This window comes from Montipora foliosa, chromosome 8, assembly GCF_036669935.1.
Source record: "Montipora foliosa isolate CH-2021 chromosome 8, ASM3666993v2, whole genome shotgun sequence".
NCBI lineage: Eukaryota > Metazoa > Cnidaria > Anthozoa > Scleractinia > Acroporidae > Montipora > Montipora foliosa.
Window position 1 is genome coordinate 18,991,838 of NC_090876.1, and position 20,000 is coordinate 19,011,837.

General features: G+C 38.2%; 1 protein-coding gene across 2 annotated transcripts in view; it reads right to left on the reverse strand.

Annotated features, from left to right (window-relative positions):
* Nucleotides 1-20,000, reverse strand: part of LOC138012524 (nostrin-like) — a 29,204-nt gene that overhangs the window by 7,745 nt on the left and 1,459 nt on the right. The window contains exons 3-13 of one of the 2 annotated variants that reach the window (XM_068859313.1): nt 19,057-19,137; nt 18,484-18,546; nt 16,022-16,103; nt 14,916-14,978; nt 13,567-13,680; nt 13,140-13,185; nt 11,518-11,597; nt 9,960-10,058; nt 9,579-9,698; nt 918-1,026; nt 339-427 (exon numbers count right to left, since the gene is read on the reverse strand). In XM_068859313.1, the coding sequence (XP_068715414.1) occupies nt 339-427; nt 918-1,026; nt 9,579-9,698; nt 9,960-10,058; nt 11,518-11,597; nt 13,140-13,185; nt 13,567-13,680; nt 14,916-14,978; nt 16,022-16,103; nt 18,484-18,546; nt 19,057-19,137 (946 nt within the window). Of the gene's footprint in view, nt 1-338; nt 428-917; nt 1,027-9,578; nt 9,699-9,959; nt 10,059-11,517; nt 11,598-13,139; nt 13,186-13,566; nt 13,681-14,915; nt 14,979-16,021; nt 16,104-17,680; nt 17,819-18,483; nt 18,547-19,056; nt 19,138-20,000 lie in introns of those variants that run through there. The other variant, XM_068859314.1, reaches the window with a different exon arrangement.

Here is a 20,000-nt window from a genome sequence, read left to right on the forward strand (position 1 = left end):
GCGCTGTTACCCGCGAATGTTGACCGACGACCGCCGTTGTGTTGCCATTGCACGTTTTTCTTTTTGTGCTATATAACAAATCACTTAATGACTGGTCCCTCAGGAAACAGTTAATTTTGTTTCCCTCAAATCTCAATGTCTCCCTCAGCTGCGCCTCGTGGAAACATTGAGATTCTCGGGAAACAATTAAAATTAAATGTTTCCCGAGGGACCAGTCATTAAGTGTTTATTATTTTTCTTTTCAGATGTTAAGCCTCATTGGCCTTTGAAGAAGCCAAAAAACACTCTGATGGTCATTAGTTAAAGAATTTAAAGAGCAAAGCTTGTTAAGAAATTACATGCTCAAGCTGTGTGGCTACATCTTGTTGTCCTTCTTCACTACAATAATCAGGAGTTTCAGAGTATGCTTCAAAAAGGGATTCTACACCTGAAAATAAAAATGTCAATTTAAAGCATTTTTATCACGCCAGCAAAAACTGCCATTAGATCAAACAATCATCAGCCTGCCACTGAAAAAAATCCTCTCTATCCCTCGATAGTAACAGTCAAACACACATTTCAATCAACATCATCTTTTGGCAAATTATATAGCAATAATAATTTATGTTAATTTTTTAACTGCCTCAAAAAAACATGGAATTTAAAGTACTGTGATGAAACATCACACTCAAAAACACAATTATTATAATTAATGCAACTGACCGACTAAATTCTAGCTACTTAATATTAAGTTAACATCAATCTAGCATTGTCTTTGAACAATCCCAGTACTGAAAAATCCAATGTTTTTTTAACAAAGGTTCTTTGAATGGGTATACTAGTGAATATAAAATCATTGATTAACAAATTTGGCTTAAAGATCCATGTGCTGCATTTGGAAGGTTCATTAACTTTATTGACAAGGCTTTGTGGCATACCAGCCTTTGTTTTCTTTTGTTTCTCCAGGGTATCTGACAGCATCTTTATCTTTGTCTCTAACCCATTTCTTCTTCTGTCATGGTTCATGGGTATTTCCAAGTCTTCTTCCTGTGTATCACAGTCAAAGATACCATGTGAGTATAAAATTATTTAAGAAAAAAAGAGAAGCATAAGAAGTTTAACTAACACCACCAAGTGACCAATTAATTTATACAAGTGTAGGCTGTAGCTGGCACTCAAACCAGTGTAGTCAAGTCATTAGTCAATCTTGAAGTCAATTTTTATTTAACTCATACAGAATATTATGTACATAAAGTTTTGACAATTTTACAATATTGTTTTAAAAAAAACTAGACCCTCCGTGAGGGTACACTGGGTTACCTGTGGTACGTGCACCGTTCCAGACAATTTTTTCAATTGGGGGCCGGTCGTTAAGACCATTTAAGGGGTCACCTAGAAATCATACCAGCAGAGGCCCTTTGGCTCACAGGTTCTCACACGTTCGTATGACGAAGAAAATCTGTCCTTGCGTAATATGTAGCTCTAACAGTGCACGATATTGTTTTGGTATTGTCTATCATTGTAGTGCCATGGTAGAAGCTTTGGGTAAATAGCCTGAGAAGACATGTGGTTACTAGCAAAGTACTGAACCCAGAAAGATTGAAGAAAATAAATGGGAAGTGAGAAACATTGGCTTCTGGGCTGACATGTTGATAAACTTCTTTTCACCACAAGTTTAAATTAAGCATGCCCTCTGAGCATCTGACAGCTTTGTAATACTAAAGTTTACTAAAGTTAAGCCTTCTCCGGCGGGATTAGTGTTTGGATGGGTGACCAAAAACATATACCCCTTTGTAAAACAGAAGCATTGGACCAAAAATACTATCAACGCTAACAAATGCGAACTTAGCAAGGTACAGATTTTGTTAGCTTGCTTTATGCAAAAACAAATATTGATGCAAAAGTAAATAAATATTGATACACAGTTTTTAGAAAGAGCAGAAGGAAATTTTTCTGGACGGTCGCTTGAGAATAACATATTTACGACATGAAAACAACATTAATTTTGAACCGTGAATATAGAATATAAACAGTTACCATTTTATTTTGCCGTGACAGTTGTGGGCCACCATATAGTTACGATCAGCGACAAACATTTTGGGAGATTTTTGCTACGTTCAATTTTGTTATTGTACGTTTTGGCTGCACAAATAAATCGCAAAATCGAAAGTGACATCGCCGGAATTCAGCGGGCGCCGTGATTACTTGTCTAGTAAGTTACCGCGGCATGTTTACTTGCCAAACAGTGAAGCATCTGTGTCAAAAGATGGCAAGATACCGGGTTTAATAGTAAGTTGCTTTTTCTGTGAAGTGTTATAAAGTTTGACAATAAATGAGCGCATTCAATACAAAGATCACAATCGCCCACCATTGTTTCTGCAAAGTCAAAAATTTACTCTCCAAGACGAGGTTATTTATCACCATGTAATTCATCATTTTGGAAATAGCAGCTACTTTATTATTCACCAGCGTCACAATTTTTTGCTGATTTTGGGGCTCATTTTGTTGAAACTCAAGCATGCTTCCAACAGACCTGTTTATTTTCATGAAACCTTTCCTGCTTACTGAGTTATACTAAAAAGATCCTCCCGTATCACGTTTCAACCTTAAGCTCAAAAATTCAATACACAACATGATATTATAATTCACAAAGGCAGAAAATATCACAGAATCCTTTTCCAGCGAAACATTTTATTGAAACAAACAACATAAGATGCACTAAAACGCCATTCACGTTGCAATGACTTTCCATTGCTGGTTAACAAGACTAACAAACTCACGAGGCAGAATATATATTTATATTTAATTAAGTTAGCACAACAGAAAAAACGCTAACCTCATTTTGACACGAAAATGCTTTACTATTGCCATAAAAACTATCCAGTTAAAGGGGCTAGGTCACGCAATTTTAGGCAATTTCAGCACTGATTGAATGGTTGTAGAATTAACTAAAATATCAAAATAACTGTTCAAAACTATAGAAGAACTCTAACAAAACACCGGGAAGCCAAGAAGGGACATGGATGGACAAAACTGGAGAGGACTGAAATGGATTGATTTTGGTAAATTTGAAAAACGTCGGGCCACCTTTTTTCAAATTTATATCAGTTTATATCAAAATGTCATTTACACAGCTGGAAAATCATTCTCAGTAGTTATGTTTCCATGAAGAACGTTTTCCTTGAATAATGAAGCACAAAATAGACGACAAGCTTTCTTTCAAATAATTCTTGGCTGTCACATTTCCAATTGTTTTTTTACCTGAAGACTGTGCAGAGTTGATCACAGATCCACTTAAGGTGTTCGATTCGTTCTCTGTCTTTGTTGAACCCATAAGTGACCAGAGAATTTTCCATTTGGTTTCAGTGTTCTACATAACAACACACTTGGTAAATATTATTTTAGAAATGCAGCACACTTTGATCTGATTTCTGCTCGACGGGCGACAGATTGTTGTCGAAGTCCATTACTCGTCGCTTTTGAGATTCCAGGTGTTGGTTTTCACCACCTGCCTAGTTTATCCAGCTGACTTTCCATTATTGAGCTCCATAAGGGTATATTTTGTTTAAGGATCCACTAAAACGCCATTCGCATTACATGACTTTCGACGTCATTGCAGGCTAAGTTAATGATTCTACTGTGTCCACCAGAGAAATCTAGTAGTTCCACTACCCTCTTGATCCTAAGAAAATACGCTCAGAAGGCTCTTTGCACAAAGACACCACTTACCAGGGGAGTGACAGGCAAGACTTTTACCGACACGGAAAAAAAAAACTAAAAAAAAGAAAACGGAAATCTACCCATTTTCCGACTGGGATTGCCATATTGCCAACCCAGTAATAATGAATGCAATACATAATTGTAGAATGTGATGATGATGATGATGATGATGATGATGATGAAATCCTCAAAGTAGTTGAAGAAAGGGAAACTAATGAAGGAGACACAGGGGTTGCTTACAGCAGCACAGGATCAAGCATTACTTACCAACAGTGTGAAACACACAATTGACCAGCAAGAAGACTAGTGCCTTCCGCATGTAGGATGCAGGAGACGATAAGACATAGTGGTGGAATGCAAGATGCTCGCACAGAAGCGTTAAAAGAACTGGAAACACAATAAGGTGTTTCAGGTGATCCACTGGTGGCCTTGCCATAAACTTGGCTTTACGAGCAAGGATTTGTGGTGGTAACCACATATCAAAATTGGCTCTTGAATCCCATCAGTTGGGACTTCAACATCCAAGCAGACCAACTAATCAAGGTTAACAGGCCCAACATTGTAGTACAGTACATGTACATGAACAAGGTGACCAGAAAATGCTACATCATAGATGTTGCCTTCCTACTGGACAACAGGATCAGCAGCAAGGAGACGGAGAAGATTGAGAAGCATCAGGACCTTAAAGTGCCCATAACCCCAAATAGTTTTTTTTGCTAAAATCAATCTTTGCACCTGTTCGAAGCACATTGCGGGCATTTTTTCCTTTTTCTAACAAATCCTGCCATTTTACAGGCTTCGAAAGTTGCGAAAATCCAAGCAACTTTTGTTCACGACCGAGTCAGAAGGGGAGTGGGTCTATTCCTGATTTGACGTCACAAACTGATTTACATTGCATTAACTCTTTGTAAAAATGCATGCAAAGTAGATTGTGATGTCAATCAGGAATAGACCCACTCCCCTTCTGACTCGCTTGTAAACAAAAGATGCTTGGATTTTCGCAACTTTCAAAGCCTATAAAATGGCAGGATTTGTTAGAAAAAGGAAAAAATGGCCGCAATGCGTTTCGAACAGGTGCAAAGATTCATTTTGGCGAAAAAAATATTTTGGGGTTATGGGCACTTTAAAGGACTTTAACCCAATGACTCCTGGTGGTTCCCCATTGACGAGTAAAATCATCTGGCGTTGGAGAAAGTAAAATACTCTGGTATGGCCAGTTTAGGGGCGAAAGGGTTAATTAAAGAGGATTTGGAAGTGAAAAAGATCAAACCAATCATGACTCGGGTTCCAGGATTACTCCCCAGAGGACTGCAACAATGGCTTGGACCGCTTGATATGGGTGGTGGTGTTGGGTTTATACAAAAGGTATGCTTGCTGGGGATGCCAAGGACTTCATGAAAAGTGCTGGATACCTAATGAGTAACAAGACTATAGAGACATGTTAAAATATCTACAGTACGCAGTTTAGCAGATATTTGTTTTCTGCACATCCCTAAAAGAATTCGTATAAATTATTGTCCTTAGGATGATTCCCTAGCATTGCACTGCGCATCCTGTTCTACGCATAACACAGCGTAGGCCATGTTTTAGTTTCTTTTATCAAGGTTTGCATTTGTGCAGTCATTCCTTTTTGTCTTATGTCCGCTTTGTTAATCTCCCAATGCAGAGAGTTTGGCCCGTCTTTTACTACTTAGCTTTGCCCTCTTCGAGTGGCCATCATTTAGATGGCTAAGCTAGATGACGACCCCTCGAACAGTTGTAACTTTAATCGAGAAAGATCTATTCCTTCGATACATTTTGAATACTGAAGAAACGGCAATTCTGAGGCACACTGGAATTGCCGTTCAACACGACATGCTCACCTTCGTCATTTTGATAAAGTATACCAAACTCGATACATGGAAACTCACGGGTTTATAACTCTTCAAGACTCCGAGGCAGATTCATAAACTTTTTTAATATTTCTGCTCTCACAAAAAACCTGAAAATTTGAGAGCACGTAAACAAAGCATGCTAGTATGCCGCCAAAAACGTTGTCAATTTCATGACATAACCGCCATCGTTTCATTGGTCAAAAGTGACACATAACCGGACGAACCATTAACGTTTGAAAAGTAAAACTTCGTGCAAATTCGTCACGCTTCAAGGATGGATGCAAATGGTAGTTAGTAGAGTTTTTCAGAAGTTTCAGGGGTTGGAGTTTGGTCCGATCCCAGTCTGCTTCGCCTCATGATGTGAACCTTGCAAGTTGACACTTGACTTGATGGAGCTTCAACTCTGCTCCACGTCCACTTCCACAGTTTCAAAATATGTTTCCGGCTGGAATAAATGGCGTTCGTGGGTTATGCCCAAAACTGGCATCCCAGTTGTTCTGGCGCATCTGCTCCACGTGGCTCTAGCTGTTTCTAACTGAGCTTTGCATATCAGCCATGGAGAAGGAAACAGGCATTTTTGTGCTGTGTGTATTCGATCGGATTGGCTCATAGTTCTCCTTTGCGGTCACATGTCTATCTACATTTCTAAGCATAAAAATGATCAATATCGAGAGTGTCACATGATCTTGTTAGCTATATCAGGCAAATCTACATGTCCAGTATTGATTACTGCGAGGTTGCTTATGTGCCTCGGAGGGTCCAGTCCCAACAGCCCTCTCATTAAACGTATAGTTAAGTCAAAGTCTAGGGAATATTTTCATGCCTCACTAGGCATTTTGTCATTTCGGATTTGGGAGGAGTTTAAGAGTCATATCAAGCCAACAACCCTGGTTGTCGGCTCTTACAATAGATGGAAGCTTGATGGATAGGCATGCTGCTTGGTGATGTGCCTCGAGTAAACATAGATTGTCAAGTATTCCGACGGAGATTTGTTAGGCATTTCCTAATCTCTTGGTTTGTAATTCCTGTCAGAGGAATTGAAGGTGGCCTTGGTCCCGACCCAGATTTCCTAAGATTTTCCTTTAGGGGTTTTTTGGTTAGGTTTTTTCTGGCCTCCCTGGTGCCTTCAGGAATTATTTCCAGTTTTTCATATTTTAGTCTTCTGCAGATTTAATCATTTTTTCATATGTTGTTTATAGAGTCAAGTTAATAAAGATCGATAGGCCGTTGTCGTTCGACCGAATCATATACAATATTCTCCAGAAATTGGTGTTTTAGTCTGTTTGCGTTTGTGTGTTAATTCTTTGGCTAGTGCAGAAGACAGTACCTTGCAAAAGTAAGTTGACAATCTCTTTCGAGTATCGATTCTCGACTCGATCATTTAATGAGCTGGTCGCTTGACTGATTCCTCGACAGACTAATAGCACAAACGCAACTGGGAATACGAATAACAGAAAAGCCTGCCACGTTTCTCAGAGAATGTTGTTCGGGAGTAATGCAGAAAACCGAGCGAGTTTAGCCCACTTTTGAATCCAGTTGCTGAAATTGGGAAAAAATCACAACGAACGACACTATTCACGGTGCAATTGCGGAGGAGAAAATTATTCTTTGGCCGTATGATCGAAGCATACTCAACAATCACGCAGACTGTAAACAGTTTTCGACACTATCGGACCGGCGTGGAATTTCAAGTTTATTCCGTAGGCTTCTAATCGAGAGCGCGATCCACCCAACAATTTAGATGTAACCTACAATGTAGGTTGTTAATGAAAATTACTTCCACACTATTTCGAGAGAGGAAAGTCTTTTGAAACTACAATCATGTATTCTGTTTGAATTGCGGAGGAGATAATTATTCTTTGTCCGTATGATCGAAGCATATACTTGACAATCACACGGACTGTAAACATTCTATGACACTACACACCGCGACCGCAGTGGCATTTCAAGTTTACTCCGTAGACCTTACTGGATACATGTAATCAGTAATGCTGCAGTAGCAGACGTTTCTGGAAACAAATGTCCTCTGTATACGTACAACCCCAAGAGGAGACCATCTGGGCGTGGCTCAACCTTTTTGTGACCCCTAAAGGAGACCAATCTGGCCGTGGCTTAAGCAAATTGTTGACCCCTAAAAACAAGTTAAAAAGAAAATTTGACTTCTATTTCTCTTTGCGTAATTCTGTGTTTCTTCGCGGAACCCTAAACGAGACCTTGGCGGCTTAAAAGTATTGGCGCTTTGCCCGGAACACCCTAAGCGAGACCAAAATCCAAAATTTACAACCCTAAGCAAGACGACGAGCATCCCAGTCTGTTTCATATGGGAGTCCCCCCCTCAAGACTCCGAGTTTCATTGTGCGGCCTTGTTTGCTTATTCCCTTCCAAGAAAAATCAACAGTCATTGGGATCAGGTTAATTAGTGAAATGTTATTTACAAAAACATGTTGCCCTTATACGAACTCCCAACTTGAGGTATCAAACGTTGGATGGAACAGCTTTTGCCACACTTACTTCGTCCTGCGATGTTCAAAGAAACCTGATACTGGTAAACAAGTCTAGCACCAAGATTCCACCATCAATAAGACTTTCGTTCAGATCATTGCATTTAAGGAGGCTCGAAATAGTTTCTCTTGTTTTCAAACAAAATTAATAAATATATTCTAGCCTTAGATACAATTAGGGTTATCATATCAAGACGAAATTTGGCCAGGTTATTAAGTACTCATGATCATAGATTTCTCACATCACATTTTCCTTCAAAATAACGTTACCATGGCAACGATATGAGGCCTTTTATTGAGCCTTAAAATCAAGATATAGTCTTTTTTCAAAAAAACGGGACAGTGAAATCTTCCCATTCAGCATTACCAGATAATGTTAGAAACAATCTCTAAAATATTTAAAATTCAACAAAATCTGTAGGTCAGTTTTTCAGAAAAATCAGTTTTTATGAAATGTCTCTAATTTATTTTTTCACCTACAGAATTTTTTTAAATTTGAAAGACAAACGCTTTAAATTAATCTAAGCTAACATGCAAAAAAGAAAAAAAATTTACCGTTCGGAAGCAGAGATATAAACGAGTAAAGTTGCAAAATCAGGAAAAATGAGGGGGTTACAAGATCAGCATTTACGCATGCGTCACCCGCTCATTCAAGTGCACGCACGAGTGAAGCTACAGGCCAACACAAACAGATTTAAGTGACGATCAAACCATTTGTGTACAATTTTCGTAGTTGTCGTAAATAGATGTTTATCTCCCATATATATAGGAATTAGAAGAAAGGTGAGCGAAATTAGCGGTATTTCTTTATTTCTGGTGACACATTTTGAATCATGAGCTGACGCAAGCAGTTTACATTGGAAATTTACATTTTATTCACGATGAAATCCATTGCGCAGTAAAGCTCACTGTCTTGCTTTCATATTAATTTTTAATCCACGACATAAGCTTGAAGTTTTGAAGAGAGGACACAGTTCCTGCTGTTATTTAATCGTGAAGTAACGCTTTCGCAAAAGTTGAATCGAGTATGACAATGTTTCGCATCAGTGATTTTGCGAGAATTGAGTGTCGAGGATCGCGTTTGATTTTGAGTGAATTAAGTCTCGATCCTCGACTCAATTCTCGCAAGGATCGAGTTGAGACTGTCAAATTACTTTTGCATGGTACTGTAGGTCTGAGGGCACCCACGGCCTTAAGTAAGTGGCTGGATGTCTATTGAAAGACCTCCAGCTCCGCTGAGTTTTTAATAATGATAATAATAATAATAATGATAATAATGATGATGATGATGATGATGATGATAATGATAATGATGATGATGATGATGATGATGATGATGATAACAATAAACAAATCAATTTTGGTTTTGACTTTCTCGGAGGCTACCATGAACAGCTAAGGAAAGGACTAAACTCAACAACGAACACTGACAAAGAGCTCTAATAATATAACGTGTATAGTATGAACAATGTACAACAATATGACTGGGCAAAATACAACTCACATAACAGTCATAAAGAATCTGCTCCGAAGGGCCTCTTGGTTCTCCTCTTGTGTTAGCTTCTGTGACCACATCTTCCATTGGATTAATCTTCCATACTTCATTCCTCACGTTCTCATAATTCTGTTAAAATTTTGCAAAGTTTCCTGTCTCACAACTTTAGCCAGAAGAATAAAGCCCCTTTAAGGCTTTAACCTAATTTCACACTTTAATCTGAATTCATGCCAAGCAGCAACCAGGTGTAGCAGTAACCCATTTGCTGCAAAACTGCATGAATATACTGATAAATCTCTAAAACATCTCAACTGGAAACTGGGAAACTATGTGACTTCACTGTTACAATATACAGTGAACTCAAGAATTATCCAAACAATTTGTGCCTACCTGTTGAAGCTGGGGTACCACAGCTGCCAACATGTTACAGTACAAAGAACATGTCTCACGCAAATGTGCAAGTCTCTCCATTTCTAACTTTTCGCAAGTCTGAAAAGTCAATTGAAAAGAGATCAATAATAATTATTAATAAAAGTTATGTCATTGGCCAAGTTTTGTGCCTCAAGTACCTGTAAATAGATTCACTTACACAGAGTTTACTCTCTAGCTCATTCCACACAATTTTACTTATCAAAGGGGCATCCTTGAGGGATAAAGGCTACGTTCCCGAAGGGAAGAACAGGTGCAAAGTAAAAGGACACTATAATACTCTGCACATAGTGCATTGGAGGTGACTTTGATAATTTGCAGTCATAACCAATAAATTGAAGAGTTAACATCACTTGAGATGTACAAATGTAAGGTGAGAAAGGTAAGAAAATTCTTTCATTTTTAACCTCCGATATTGTGTTTCTCACTTTCTGATTGGATAACTCAATCTTGGTTATCAGCTCATATACATGACTTTGTACCATATGACCTAATATGAAACTGATTGTGTCAAGTACATGTTGCCAAGCTGAAAAATTCAATTTAATTTCAAAGTACCCAAGTGTTCAGAATTTAATGAAAATTTAATAACATTGTGCATCCACACAAAAATTCCCCTTTGACCCTTTCCCTACCAAGAACAACACTTAATATATAATATCAGAAACCCATAAGGGTTGAAACGTGTAACGGCCCCTTGTGTGCTGGGAAACAAGCTTCTGAATATTCAATTTGCTAAGTACCATATTTGGAACAACAAGAGCAAGGGGTTTCCAAATATGGTACTTAGCACTGCAACATTCAACCAATCAGTTCGCACTGAATATTTGGAAGCTGTGAACGCACGTTACACGTTTCAACCCTTATGGGTTTCTGATAATATTAATATATATATATTCAAATGAATGTAGCTAGCCAACAAACAACTGTATCAAGCAAAGTCGACAGGCAGGGGCAAGCTAGGCCAAGGGTCCATAACAATCACAAACACACTTCCATGGGTGGCAATTCCTGTCGGCCATCCATGAACAACTAGGCACACAATCTTATTAACTGTGGAATATAGGTCTCGTCTGTCTTTAGTTTGTTTGGCTGGTTGGTTTTTTAATGTTCTTTTTAGGTAGCGTCCACTGTTTTTGCCCGCCATTTAAACTGGTTCTAAATTATTAAGACAAAATAGCAAAGACTGCTTGAAACAAATACCAGGAACTTTGTTAAGGATTATTCCCAGGAGGTGAACAAAATTAATGTTAAATTGGGAACTACCATCATGACAATAACTACCAGTCCAGCTTTGTGGTTGAAAATGGTTCATCCCAATAGAACATGACCTTAATTTGTAGAGGAAGACATGTAAGGGAAAAGCATAAAAATGACAACCAACCCAGGAAATATTTTCTCCCATGTTTAACATACAGTGAGTTCTACGACAAAGTGCGCTACAGATGAGAATTTAACAGACCAAAATCCAGATTCCCAGCAGGGTTCATGCAGTTTAACTAAAGAAAATAAATTCTACCTTGCAAAATTTTAACATTGTAGCATCCCATTCAAGCCTTGCATTCTCAGTCTTTTCATACAGCTCACGATATTCTTTATCTGTAAAGAAGCAGTAAATATCAGCCCAGATCATTAATAATTATTAGTATAAATACACAGGTGATTATACAAAATCGCGTGCTCTCATTGGCTCGCTATCTCGGGTTATCGATAATCACCTTGACGGACAAAATGGCTACCAGTAGTCGTTTTGCCACTGTAAGTGAAGATGATTTCGTGTTGCAATTTTTTTTTCTCTTTTTTGAAATAATCACCTGTGTTTTTATACTAAAACAATTATTCGCCGAAGGCGAATTGATTATCGGTGAATACTCACTGATAATCACTTCGCCTTCGGAGAATAATTGTTAATTATTAAAAGGGCTATGTCACAAGTTTTTTTAGTAATTTCAAGACACACAAACATTCCCAAAATAGAATTTAACATCCCAATAACCCAAGAAAAAACATCAGCCAAACATGTTAAAAATTTATGATAACTCCCCTAAACAAAGGTCCTTTTCCCAGAATTACTATCTTGTTTGCAATGCAACAATAACTTAAACAGCAGAGGAATTCTATATAATTATTTTACCATTTTATAGTTCAAATCCAAAACACCCTAATGAAAAGAAACATTAGGAAACGGTTCGCACTGACACAATCAAAAGTGGAGGTTTTCAAAAACGGAAGTCCATGAAAGCATACGTTTTCGAAAACGCTTTTGAAAATGGAGAGTTTTGAAAAAGGATGTCTATCGTTCTAGTGTGGACAGCAAAAACGGGGGTTTTGAATTTCGAATATGCGTGACATCATAATCTCATGCATGCCTCACAGTTTCCCGCATGCCAAGACGTAAACAAAGCCTGCTGGTAACAAAAACGCATCTTTAGATCTCCGTTTTCAGTCTCCAGTGGACGGCCGAATACGATGTGAAAATGTTAGTGTGGATGCAGATCTTTCTATCCATTTTCCTGGAGCTGGAGGTTTTCGAAAACCCATTAGTGTGGACAGGCCCTCAGAAATAATGTGAAAGAAAAGAAATTTTTGTTTATGAAGAATCACGTTAACAAAATTTGAAAAAATGTGCCACTGTCACGAATGCTGCATATTAATCATTTAAATTTGTAAACAAAGCGAACATAAAGCTTAATGGGTGACATTTTGGCCGTTTTTGAGCACCTTTAGTTAAAACTTAAGGCGATATCATTTTTTTCAGTTTATGGTAGCCTCTGTTTGTTGAAAAGTATAAGGTCTGGAAGGGCCAGAATTTTTTGGCAACTAAAATAATTGAGCTGGCAACAAAATCTGAAAACTTAGGGGCCAGCTGGCCCCTAGGTTTTTTTCTGAAAGTCGAGCACTGTACCGGTAAGTGGAGAAGGAGCAGGGGGAGAAAAAAAAAAGAAAAAGACTAATTAAAAATCTTTTGCAAATGATACAGGATAATGAAGTTCAACTACATGTACTATGAATACTCTATTTGATGATCACATGTCAACTTAGCACTTTCCAAGATAATATATTATTTCTCATATATCAACACTACAAATTATTATGGCAGATCGACAGAGATTGATAAACACTGACGACCTTCTACTTAACCTGCTTTTAAGGCACTGTCAGCCAATTTCTTGCTCTTGGCATCCAGCTAGAATTAACAAAATACAACCATCTTTATTAAACTACAAGCTTCCCTAAAAATACTGCATACATGTATGTGTAAAAGCAACAAAAATAAAAAAATGCTAATGCTCAAATTATAAATCATTATTATCAACATGCTGCTATGCACCGCTCAAGTTATACACAAGTACAGCACAACTCAATTCAAAGTAAGACAGTGAACATTCTGGACGACAAGTTCTATCACCTTTTTCGCAAAGTGTTAGGTAGTAGTTCAATACTAAATGTTAATGAAGGCTGTGTAGATACACTGTAGAAAGTTGATACAAGTAACAACAGACAGAAAAGAGAAAAAATTGAATGGTAAGCAAAGTGGTATTGAAAAGGTCACAAGCCACAAACATACTTTTGCGATATCTTTTTCAGATAGAGCTTTGGTCCCTCTGCCACTTTTTGCCTCTTCAAGCTGTTCAAATGCAGCGTCTGCTTCTTTACACTTTCCATAAGAGCTTCGCTTTGCCTGGAGCAAATTAAGTACATTATTCAGCGCAATACAACAATACATATTATCAAAAATTTGATTAGAAATAGAAAGGACAACTAAATCTTTAGTTTAGCTACATGTAGGTTCATCTGTTTGAAGAGTTACACTTATCACTAATGGATGAGCCTGGATCCGGAGAAGACAGTGTGAGAAGGTGCCTTGGGTAAAGGCGGATTCTTGCATTAAGCATTATAGGTGTCCACGGAAACCTGAGAGAGTCCACAGTCATCTGTGTCACACAAACGATCCACCACTCCACTAAACTCCCTTAAATTAAGCCATGAGTAATTTAGGTACAAAACTGGCTCAAGCTCAGAATTCACAACCTCTCAAAAGGAAATGAAATAAAATGAAGTGTGAAAGACCTTGTTTACATCCACCTCCATACCACAGGGCATCTTGAATACTTAACCCTTTGATGCCTGAACTGGCCAAAACTGGCTAGACTTAGTATTTTACTCTGTCTAATGTCAGATGATTTTACTTGTCAATGGGGAACCCCCAGGAGTCAATGGTTTATACGTAGCTCCCGGCTTATTTATTCTTATAAGTTAATCTGGCTTGACCCTGCGATTCAATCGAAAACCAGTAACCAGTACCTGATCAGAGGTCAACTTCCAAAAAACAGCTGATATCGATGAGCTCTAAACTTAAGCCCACTATATGCTCATGTGATACTGGTCAGCAGATACCTTGTTTTGACAGGTATCAATTGGCCATGACATGGATGTCCAATAAGATGTACGCTGTAAAATAGCTGAAGTATGGCTGCCATGTTAGGCATTATTCATTATTATTATTATTATTATTATTATTATTATTATTATTATTATTATTATTATTAGAACATTATTAATTATTGGGTAACTTTGTCGTCATTGTAGCGCGTACACGCCCACAAGCAATACCGCAAGCCATGATTACCATGAGAAAGGCAACTCATGGGTTCCTATGAGTATATATGGTGCTCCACTTGGCAGGCTCTTTACTTTCATTAACTAAAGGTACTATTATAAAATTATTAACTAGTAGAAAGGGCTGCAAAAAACTTTGAGTACACATGTTAAGTAAACATGTGTACTGCAATGAAGTGGGAGACAGATAGAGAGCAGGCTTTCTTTTCGCAGTGTCCCACCGTGAAGAGAGAGCCTGCTCACTTGCACGCTACTATTGTTATTTTAAAGTGATGTACAGCTGTATAATTTATGTACCTTAAGAGCATCGTTCATTTTGTCTGAGAAATTCTTGTAAGCCTTGTCTACAACAGCTTCAACCTTGAAATAAAAAGAGAGTGTAAAAATGCAAGCAGTTCAGCTCAGGTACAACCTGCTGTCCAAAGGGGATTCCCCTGGCTTGATAAAAGGAAACTTACGCATGCACGTTTTTGAGAAGCCGGTGGCAACCGCAAGTGAGCTGTTTTCCCTTTTAACTTGTCTTCACACAAGCACATTTATATTGACAAGTATCTTTTCTCCATATTTAGAGATGACTAGTATAAAAATCTGGGAGACACCACTGTCCTAGCATGCAAAAATTAATGTTCTCTTCGGTTGTCATCCAAGAGAAAAATGAAAAATGATGAAGAATGGTATTTTCTATTCTGGAATATCTTCTTTCGTTTCTGATACATGTATATTCAAGTTTTTGTTTTAGAATTGATGACGTCACAAACTGAACACATGCCAGTAATAAATCCCAAAATTTTCACGGCCACACTCTCGTTTCCAGTCACTCTCTGTAATTAACTAAATATCTCGGATTTTGAACAGATAAGTACAGGCAGATGGTAAGACTTAAAATCATGATGCTTTACATCTCTGTATAAGCTTACCGAGAGTGAGTCTTATTACGACAATACACGATATAATCAATCCTGCGTTAAATAGTCCAAGCAGCAAAAAATGGTTGTGGCGATAGCATAGAGGGTATACATTTTGTGCATTACTGAAGATGTATACTACCTCTGCAAAGTTAGAACAACACCCATCCCAATATTTTTGAAGATACTGTATTCTCAATTTTGTGATTTATTGCAGTCATGTACAGTTTATGACATCATCAATTTTTGAACAAAAACTTGAATATCTCTGGAATGAGAAAAGATATTCCAAACACCATTCTTCATCATTTTGAAAGGTCTTTAAAGTAAGCAAAAGATACAATGTATTTTTACTTCATAGGCACTTTCAGTCCACTGCAAGATTTTCGTAACATTATTAGTTTCAGTCTTGGAAAAACAAATTATTGTGTTGACTGAAAATTGAATTTGATCCTCAATGCTGTCCAGCTTTAGTAAATAAACAAGTGTGGTACATACTGCTTTTCTTGTCTTTGATTGCGTCTCTACAAAAGCTTTCACTTGTTTCGACACTTCATCATGAAGTTGAGAACCAAAGCTTCTGAATGATTTAAGTGGAAAACAACAATCAATCTTTATTTTTGTGTATAGGCGTTCTTAGACTAGTGCCTTATGATGCTAATCAGGAACACATTCAGGCCAAACCAAAACACTGAGAATTCTGTCCACTGCTATTATCCAAATAGCATGTGAGATCTTTAACATCCCACACAGTTTATCATGAACCAGTCAGTATAAAATGCAGACTACAGACTGCAGAGTGGGTTTAAAATGCAGACTAGGTACAAAATGCAGACTGCAGACTGGGTTTAAAATGCAGACTGCGGCCTAAACTGTCACATTGATACGCAATATATTTTCGAGTTCAACTGATGTTATATGGATTGAGAGTGAGACATGGTGTCTGAGGGAAAATGAGACAGCAATTTTGAGAAGGACTGAAAGAGCAATGGTGATAGCAATGTGTGGTGCAAAACTGATGGAGAAAAAGAGGACAGAGGACCTGATGGAGATGTTGGGATTGAAGGAAACAGCGGTTCAGATGGCAAAAGCAAATGGAGTGAGATGGTACGGGCATGTGTTGAAGAGGGATAGACGATGGACATGTTCTGAGAAAAGCGTTAGAGTTTGAAGTGAAGGGCAAGAGGAAGGAAGGACGACCAAAGAAGACGTGGAAGACACAAGAGGAGAAGGAGAGCAAGAGCCTTGGTTTGGAGAAAAAGGACGCCATGAATTGAGCAAGATGGAGAGTGGGAGTTAGAAAGATTGCTGAAAAAGTGGGGTAAATCCAGCCACCCCCGTTTACAGGGATAAACCCGGATCAACATTGGATTGATGATGATGAAGTGTCACGCAATATCAGTCTCATCTTATCTGCCGGGAAAATTTCCTACTACGTAGGTCTATTTCCTTGTCCAAATAACCTCATCCTCATTCAACACTCATTTGTATATGCTGCACTCACCCCAGTCTTTCTCATTGAATGAAAAAAGTCAAAAACTTGAAATGTTGTAGGAGACAAATTCATAAATCACCTCTCTAATTTATAGGTCTGTGGGGTAAATCGTTATTTGGTGAAGCCTTTCACGCAACTTTATAGAGAGCTTTTTATGGATCAGCCACCATCTACCACCTTTGTACACCTTTTGGTGCCTGCAGCAATCAACAAGAACGTCTGCAGTTCACTTTGCGATGAAATAGCGTACTGTTCGCTCATGAGATACACATGAATGACCACATCTCCTAATGTACTTGAAACGCTCAAACTGCTGAGATTCGTAGAGATAAACCTTTTTTTTTTCAACCAAATAGCTTTCTAGTGTCATGCACGGGTGACAATTCCGAAACAAAAGATGTTATGGAACTACAAAATTGGAAAAAGATTTATTTCTAGGTCATCTTCAACCTGATATAGATAATTCTAAAAAAAATGTGATTTTGATCTCAGAATTTAATGGCATCACTGTGAAAGCCATGTGTTGAGTGCCAGTGTTTACGCCTCAGTCTGCAGTCTGTATTCTGTACCCAAGGATGTAGATAAGAATAATTTCATCCGGTTGGAGGTTCTATTGAAACAGCAAGAGTTAAATACCATGGAAACCCATGGGGTTTTGATACCTCTTAACGAAAAGGTTAGCGCTTCCAGCAACCAGCCCTTGAACTTTAGTGTAAGCATGTGCCATACAGATTGTAGTAGGCCATTTCCAAGTTCATCTTTGCCTCCTCTTCAAAGTGAGTTTAAGTGCGAAGTTTTTCCTATGAAAATTAGTTTACATTCATAATTATGTAAAGCAGAACTAATTACCATCAAAAAATCTTTACCCTTAGACTCGCGTTGAAGAGGAGGAGACATGAACTCGGAAATAGTTTATTACAAAGGAAGCACTTTCTCCTCAGTTATTAAAAGACCCCAAGTGTTGGTCCAACCAGGCAGCCTGGTGCTCAACCAACTGTCAACCAACTCGTCGGCAATTAACAGAACCAGAAGCTCACATGACCTTGAAGCACCTGTTCTCATTGCTTTTTAAATACATGCCTGGTGAAATAGGGCTAAATACATGTACTACAACCACCATGATGATAACTTTAGCTTTGCCCTCTAAATTGAACTAACATCATTACTATTATAACAGATGTACATAAGACTTAAAAATAATAATTTTCTAGAGAATGAGGTGCCGGATTGCGGCAAATCTTTTAACTCATTGACTCCCAGGGGTTCCCAATTGACGAGTAAAATCGTCTGGCGTTAGACAGAGTAAAATACTAAGTTTGGCTACTTTAGGCCGGTTTGGACGTCAAAGGGTTAATGAGGACATAAATAAATAATTATGAGTTCTTTTGTTTATAATGAGGTGCAAGGTGGTTTTCTGCAATCCCCCACCTTGGCACTACTTCACCTGCCTATACAAATACAGTACCTGTGTATTTCAGCTTCATTTTCCATTTCATGAATGGTACTTTCCCAAGATGACTTAAGAGTCCTGGTGGACAAACAAAATTACTATATGAGAATTATGAGAACTGTGATACTAGTGTCAGTGGTGAATGAAAATGTGCCTCCAAAACAAAATTTTAGGCAAATATAAACAATAGCTTATATTTGCCTAAAATATAAACAATAGCGGGACGCACGGTGGCCTCATGGTTAGTGCGGTCAACTCCGGGTTGAGTGGTCCGGGTTCGGGGCCTGGCTGGGGACATTGTGTTGTGTTCTTGGGCAAGACACTTTACTCTCACAGTGCCTCTCTCCACCCAGGTGTATAAATGGGTACCGGCAAATTTAATGCCGGGGGTAACCTTGCGATGGACTGGCATCCCATCCAGGGGGCAGTAGAGATTCTCCTAGTCGCTTCATGCTACAGAAACCGGAGATAAGCGCTGGCCTGATGGGCCACCTGGCTCGTAAGCAGACTTTACCTTTTTTTACCAGCATACCTTTCGTGGAATACAACATTACAATAACTGAAACTACGTAAATAATATAAACCTACCCAAGAACATCCTTTGATGTTTTTTGAGCCTTTTGAGCCAACTTGTTTAAATTGTCAGCATATGACTGTTCTATTTTGGACCTAGTATAAACAAAACAAAATTGTTTATAACTCGGGGCCCTGCATCCGATTGTAATAATACTTGTGCTGCAATAAAATCCTTCAATCTGCACTTGTGTTCCACTTCCAAGTTGAACAATTTTACATGTCATGGCTGAGTAGTAACTGGTCACACCATCAAGCATCAGTACAATATATATGCTCAAATGCAAGAATAATTTCAATAAAATTGGAAGCTGATGGCTGGAGGTTGTAAAGTGCTGGTTGCAGGTTAGAATTGCAGTTAACATTTTCACCTAACAGAAACAACGCCAACCTTTACAAAAATGCTAACCTTACACTTTTAACAATTACATCTAAAGCATAATGCATATACCTTATATTAGCATTAGTAAAGGTCTAAGTTGTTTAAGCTATGGTGAAATAAGACCATTGGAAAAACCCTGATCAAACCGGATCAGACCAGACCAGATTGGATCGGATCGACAAAACTCAGACTGGATCAGTAACAAAATTAGACACCTGAAATTCCTGGGTTACCAGTTAAGGCAGGTGTCCTTCGCGGAAAAGTTCGTATGCACGCTATTTTCAATAAAATCATAACAAATTATACATCAGAAGAAAGCTTGATAATTCTAGTTTACAATAGAAAATATAGTTTACCGGGAACCGAGTTTTCCGTTTAGTAAGTGTCAGGAGCCGGTAAGACATGAAACCACCAAGGCTTCTTCTGTTGAATTTATCAGGTATCGGATGCTGCAGCACGAGCAAAATGACTGCACAGCATTATTCACAAGCCATCAATCAACAAAATGGTGTCAGGCTTTTTGGATATTCTGGTTGGCTGTCTTGATATCCCCATATAAGGTTGGAGTAGCTAAAAA